This window comes from Ixodes scapularis, unplaced genomic scaffold (genome assembly GCF_016920785.2).
Source record: "Ixodes scapularis isolate PalLabHiFi unplaced genomic scaffold, ASM1692078v2 PGA_scaffold5__190_contigs__length_132052651, whole genome shotgun sequence".
In the NCBI taxonomy this organism is placed as follows: domain Eukaryota; kingdom Metazoa; phylum Arthropoda; class Arachnida; order Ixodida; family Ixodidae; genus Ixodes; species Ixodes scapularis.
In genome coordinates, this window is record NW_024609880.1 from 33633660 (window position 1) to 33640119 (window position 6460).

Here is a 6460-nt window from a genome sequence, read left to right on the forward strand (position 1 = left end):
CCGGTTACGGTTCTCTATCGGGAACCGACGCCACTGTTTCTCGTTGTGCTTCTACACAGGGATTATTGTTCACGGGGCCCGACGTTTTTAGCGCTCTATCGCGCGGAGTCTTGTTCCAACCTCCGAGCCGAGCAGTCGACTTTCCCCGGGCTCCGAGAACTCCGCAAGAACGAGAACGTGATCCAAGCGTAAACATCGAGCCGGCGCTCGGCGCAGCCGGCCGACCTCCCGGCTTGGCGCGAGGCACGCCCTGGTCCCCGATTTTGCCTCGCCGAGAAGCTTGAAAACTCCGAGAACCTCACCAGGTCCGGATTTTCTCGGTACTGTGGACGGCCAAGTGGCGCGTTTCTGCGCGCGCTCCTCATCGACGTGCAGGCTCCTAACTCAACCAGCGGAAAATGGAAGTTCAAGTAATCGGTGAGGACATCACACCAGAAGAGGTGACCGCCGAAATGGGCTGGCGCACCGCCCGTTCCCGCCGTCCCGACAAGAAACCTGGCCAAAACTCATCTCACGACGACCCGCCCCAATCGCAAGACTCCCGCTCTCGCTCTAAAACCAGGAAGAACGTTAAATCTCAAGTCCTCAAGGCCGGACGTATGCCCCAATTACCCAAGAACGAAATTAAGATCATTGTGAGACCTAAAGGGGCGCTAAATATCCCCAAAGTCGGCAGCCCCACAGTGACGGCAGCTATTTTCCAAGCAACACAACTTAGCCCGGAAGAAAGCCAAGACGACACGATCTGCCCGAACGTTCAACAAAACATCGTCGTGATCAGCACGCCCCGACCGCACAATGCTGACAGGTACGTGCGCATGAAATCTATCCACGTCAATGGTGTCACCCACGAAGTCAACGCATACGAGGCAGCCCCGGACAACACTACCAAGGGAGTTATCCGAGGTATTCCCCTCACCGATAGCGCCCAGGAAATCGACGCGAACATCATAAATGCCCGCAATCCATTAGCCCTGGCCGCCAAGCGCATCGGTTCCACCACGACCATCGTAATCGCCTTCGACGGACCCAGTGTTCCGCACTTGGTCCGATACGGCGCAACACTGATCCCCTGCTGCTTGTACCGAAAGCAAATCGACATATGTTACCACTGTGGCCGTCTCGGGCACCGCATGGACGTTTGTCCATTCCCCAACAACAAGATCTGCAGGGGCTGCGGCGCCCGCAATCCTGAACAAGATCATCAGTGCACCCCCAAGTGCACGCTGTGCGGTGGACCCCACCCCACGGCGGACAAAGGGTGCACGGCCAAATACAAAACGCCATACGTCATCCGGAAACGCCTCTGGGAACAACGCATGGCACAGCAATCACTCCCTCAACCAGGTGATTTCCCGCCCATAGACACCAACCACCGCTCCCGCTCCCAACCCAGAGCAGACCGTTCCCGGTCAAGATCTAGGTCGACCCCAAGAGTCCGACAAACTTCGGAAAAGCGACTGCCGCCACCACAGCCACGACAGAACCACCAACAACGGCAGCCGGGACCAGGCCCGCAGCCAGACCAACAACAACAGGTGAGCTGGGCAGATAGGGTCTCCCTGCCCCCTAAGCCTCAACATAAGGACAGTGGCAGATCCGCCCTAGAACTACAGCTAGCCCAAATTCAGTCCGTGTTGAATCAGGTGTTAAGAGAGAACAGGAATCTTAAAGCAGAAATCGCTCAATTAAAGACAGAGAAAGTAAAAGGCAGGAGCCGCACACCGTGAATTACCAGCGGGAGGACACCAACACCGCCCCCCCTCCCACATGCGCAAATAGCCTCGGTTGCTGCGGAAGGCCCGGTGGTGACGGCACCGCCGCAAAAGCGGAAAGCCGAGGAAAACCCGCAACCAAGAGACGAACTACTAGAAAGTCTAACGGAGCTCGTAAAAGCGCAATTCGATGCACTTAACTCAAAGATAGAGCTACTCGGACAGCGCATGGACAGAATTGAACTTAGAACTACAGCCATCGAAAGTACACTCGCGGAGAGCCGTCCCGCAGCGGCGGGACCAATTAAGAGCACAAAACCTTACCAAAGGCCCGTTGCCGCGGAGAGTAGCAGTGACAACAGCAAGGCCACAGGAGGACCAGCACATAGCAACTAGATATGGCCCCGAACAGCAAAAATACAGAGTACACAATTTGGCAGTGGAACTGCCGCGGGTTTCGCCGGAAACGGGGAAACCTTCAGCAGTTCCTCCAAAATTCTTACAGTAACGATAAAAAGGAGGAGGCGCCAGATGTCATCGCCTTGCAGGAGACGATGGGACTTGCAAAATTAACAGGGTACAAATCATATGCCGCAGCCTCTGACGGAGGCAAAAGCGAAACGCTAGTTGTAACCCTGGTAAGGAGAAAGTTAGCGGTGATACAGCACGAAACCACGGTAACAAACGTTGAGCACGTCCTCTTAGAAATAATACCATCAAGTAAAAAGGAAGGCAGCCTCTTTGTCCTAAATCTATACAGCTCTCTAAAACAGCGACAGCGGTTCGGGCCCCTACTTCGCAAAACACTAGATATTGCCAAGAGAAACACGGTGGTGGTCGTTGGGGACTTTAACGCGCCGCACCCCGCATGGGGCTACCGAAGGGGCTCCGTTAAAGGACGGAGCCTTTGGGCGGACGCGCAGCACGTTGGACTAACCCTTGTCACCGATCCCCAACAGCCCACGCGCACGGGTAACAGCGTGAGCATAGACACGACACCGGACCTCACTTTCACAAAGAACGCACCGGACCCTAAGTGGGTCAACACGCAGAAGGACCTGGGCAGCGATCACTTTATTATTGCTACGACACTCAATACGGGACCAACAAAGAAACGGGGCAGAAAACTCACGATGGTAGAATGGGACACTTTCAGACAGATACAAGGGAGCGAGCGCGAAAGCGATCACGAAGACGAACACGAAGAAGCACGAAACAGTATCACATACGCTACTACAATTACAGACATAGAGCGATGGACAGCGCAGCTACACAGAGCTGTCAAACAGGCCACGAAAGAGATCCCTGAGGAAGCTGGACTAGAAACAGCCGACAGCAAACTCCTCCATCTGTGGGAGGCTCGTGACAGCCTACAGGAAAAGTGGAGAGGCCAGAGGCTGAATCGAAACCTGCGGAGAAGAATAGCAAGGCTCGACAGAGACATCGAGAACCACGCCAACCGCCTGGCCCGTCAACAATGGGAGTCCACATGCAGCAGCATGGAGGGCCAACTGGGGCTGCGCAAGGCGTGGAACCTACTTCGCTGTCTCTTAGACCCCGACAGTAGCAAGGCGTTACAGAGGCAGAATCTCAACAAGATCACGCACACGTACAACGGTACAGACGAGGAACTCTTACACGAGAAGCAGAAGAGGTACATAGGCACTACAACGAGGGAAACTCAAGAAGACTACACGGGTAAAGACAACCCCACGCTAGACGAGGAGATCACGGAGGCCGAGGTGAGGGCTGAGATACTCCGACTACGCACAAAGTCCGCGCCGGGCCCAGATGGCATCACCAACAAGACACTCAGAAACCTGAACGACGAGTCGATTGAAGCAATTACGAGATACATGAACGAGTGCTGGGAGCGGGGTGAAATACCGCTGCTGTGGAAGACTGCGCAAGTGGTCATGATCCCCAAACCCGGCAAGAAACTACAGATCGAGAACCTCCGGCCCATTTCCCTGACTTCCTGCGTGGGGAAACTGATGGAGACGTCGTTCTCACGAGACTAAACAACCACATGGAAGACCGGGGACTGTATCCACACACAATGACTGGGTTCAGACCGCATCTCTCGACGCAGGACGTAATGCTCCAAATCAAACACCAAATACTCGACGCCCGGGGCAGGACAGCAGGGCTGAAAGCCATCCTGGGCTTGGACCTCACCAAGGCCTTCGACAACGTTACACACAAGGCGGTTCTGGAGAACCTTCGGGACCTGGGGGTAGGTTGCAAAGCCTACACCTACGTTCGGGACTTTCTCTCGAACCGCACGGCCAAACTCTCGATAGGAGACATAAAATCCGAAGAAATAGAGCTAGGCAGCAGGGGTACACCGCAGGGTTCGGTCCTGTCTCCCTTTCTGTTCAACGTAGCAATGATCGGCTTGCCGAAAATCCTAGATAAGATCAAGGGCCTCAACCACAGTCTCTACGCTGACGATGTTACCCTATGGGTGACAAGCGGCAGTGAGGCTCAAATAGAAGAAACGCTACAGCGAGCAGCGGAGGCAGTCGATCACTACGCGACGGAAAGGGGGCTCAGTTGCTCGCCGCAGAAATCAGAGCTCCTGTTGGTGTATCCCACCACTAGAAAACAGTACGGAGGGGCACCAAGCATTACTATAAAAGCGAACGGGGATGCGATCCCCATCGTGGATCAAATCAAGGTGCTAGGACTCCGGGTGCATGCGGAGGGCAGAAACAACGAAACACTAAAGGCGCTGGAAAATAGCACACAACAAACAATTAGGCTGATCAAAAGAATTGCCAATAGGCGTTACGGCATGAGGGAGGCCGGCCTAATTCGCTTAGTGCAGGCCTTCATCATTAGCCGAGTCGTCTATGTGGCGCCGTATCTAGTATTCGGGGTCGCCGAAAAGCGCAAAATGGAAGGACTGATACGAAGGGCTTACAAGCAAGCAATTGGCGTCCCCATCACAACACCCAACAACAAGCTCTTAGAGTTAGGGCTACATAACACTTTAGATGAACTTGTAGAAGCGCACACCATTGCACAATATGACAGACTAACGCAGAGCCCCACGGGGCGGCACATTCTGAAGAAACTTGACATCCACTACGAATCACAAAACGGAGCTAAGGGAGACATACCAAAGAGTATCAGGAGGGACCTCAAAATCCCTCCGCTGCCCAAGAACATGCACCCGGAATACCATAAGGAGAGACGGGAGGCAAGGGCTCGCAACATGGAACGAATATACCAAGACGCCGAGGACGTTGTTTATGTAGATGCCGCAGAATATCGAAATTTCAAGGGCATGTCCGTCGTAGCGGTGGGCGCGGACGGGGAGCCCCTCGTAAGCGGGACCGTGGCGACGGACAACCCCGAGACAGCGGAGGAGGCGGCCATCGCACTAGCGGTGGCCTCCACCAAAGCTAGAATTATTATAAGCGACTCGAAGATCGCCATTCAAAATTTCGCGAAGGGGCGCGTCTCGTCAGAGGCGCTCAAAATTTTAAGAACGTACGGTGACCATCACCAACAGCGGCAACGCGGGACGATCCAAATTATTTGGGCACCCGCGCACTCCTCGCTTCCAGGCAACGAGGCGGCTCACACAGTAGCTCGAGGTCTTACACGCCGAGCCAGTGAGCCCGCCCAACCGGGAACGCGAGGAGACCGCATGTTTACCTATCGAGAAATTACGAATCACTATCGACTGGGACGGGCCCGGTACCCACCGGCTCAACCTGAACTAACTAAGAAGCAGGCAGTGGCCTGGCGCCTTCTCCAAACCAACATGTACCCGAACCCAGTGGCCTGTAGCCGGTTCTACCCGGGACAGTTTAAAAATACGTGTAAATTCTGTAAGAATAAGGCGGATCTGCCACATATCTTATGGGCATGCTCTCAGGCGGCACCGACCATTGATGGCCGCAAAATCCAAGACCGCGAGCATTGGGAGGCCCTACTACTCAGCTCAGACCCACAAGATCAGGTCTGGGCCACCCGGCTAGCCGAAGAAGCCGCCGAGGTCCAGGAGATCTCGGCCGTCTTCTAGGACTGCGGTGGATGAGACGGCTGCACCCGTCACCCCACTGACAGTGCTGGGACAATAAAGTTGTATTCTACTTCTTCTTCTATAGCGCGGTGTTGCGGTTTGTATTCGCCGCCAAACCTCACTGTTGTTCACCGCCAAATATCGTCCGCCGCACCGCTCGTGTCGCCTTGTAATGAGCCGCCTGAGTCTGTCGCCTCGAAACGGCGTGAACGCGGTTGGCCTTTTTTGAGGCATATAAAAAATACGCGCCCCGCCGACAGCTAGACATGCCATGCGGCGGCTTCTTTTCTGACTAACACACGGTCCCTCTGGTTTAGGCGGTAGACAGAGGAGAGGGGGCTCGCGGCATGGTTAAATGCGCGCCTCTGAGCGCGCACAGGTGCCGCCTCCCGTTTCCACCTCAAGAGAAAGCAAGTTTTGCGCAGTGTTCATACGCTGCGCGAAGTAGTTCCTACGAGATTTGGTGTCGGAGGAAAAAGCGGAGGTGTTTGGCGTTTGGAACGTGTGTGTCGTAACAAAAAAAAAAAAAAAAAAAAAAACGTATATTTAATCTAAGATTTACCTGCATATATCTTAATTATCCACATAAAGAGGAAAATTAGTAATGCTCCGCAAGGAGCCAGACTTTTTTTACTACGGCTCTTGAGATGAAAACGAATATATATATGACCTTCGCCTGCGCCCGACTGTTGCCGAGCGAGGACCCCAG

The 6460-nt window shown here is 54.2% G+C and overlaps 1 protein-coding gene across 1 annotated transcript; it reads left to right on the top strand.

The window, feature by feature from the left end:
• Nucleotides 1–381: 381 nt before the first annotated feature.
• Nucleotides 382–1730, top strand: LOC121048364. The gene has a single exon (XM_040504608.2). The coding sequence runs from the start codon at nucleotides 399–401 to the stop codon at nucleotides 1728–1730; it is 1332 nt and encodes a 443-aa protein (XP_040360542.1). The 5' UTR covers nucleotides 382–398.
• The last annotated feature ends 4730 nt before the right edge of the window (nucleotides 1731–6460 follow it).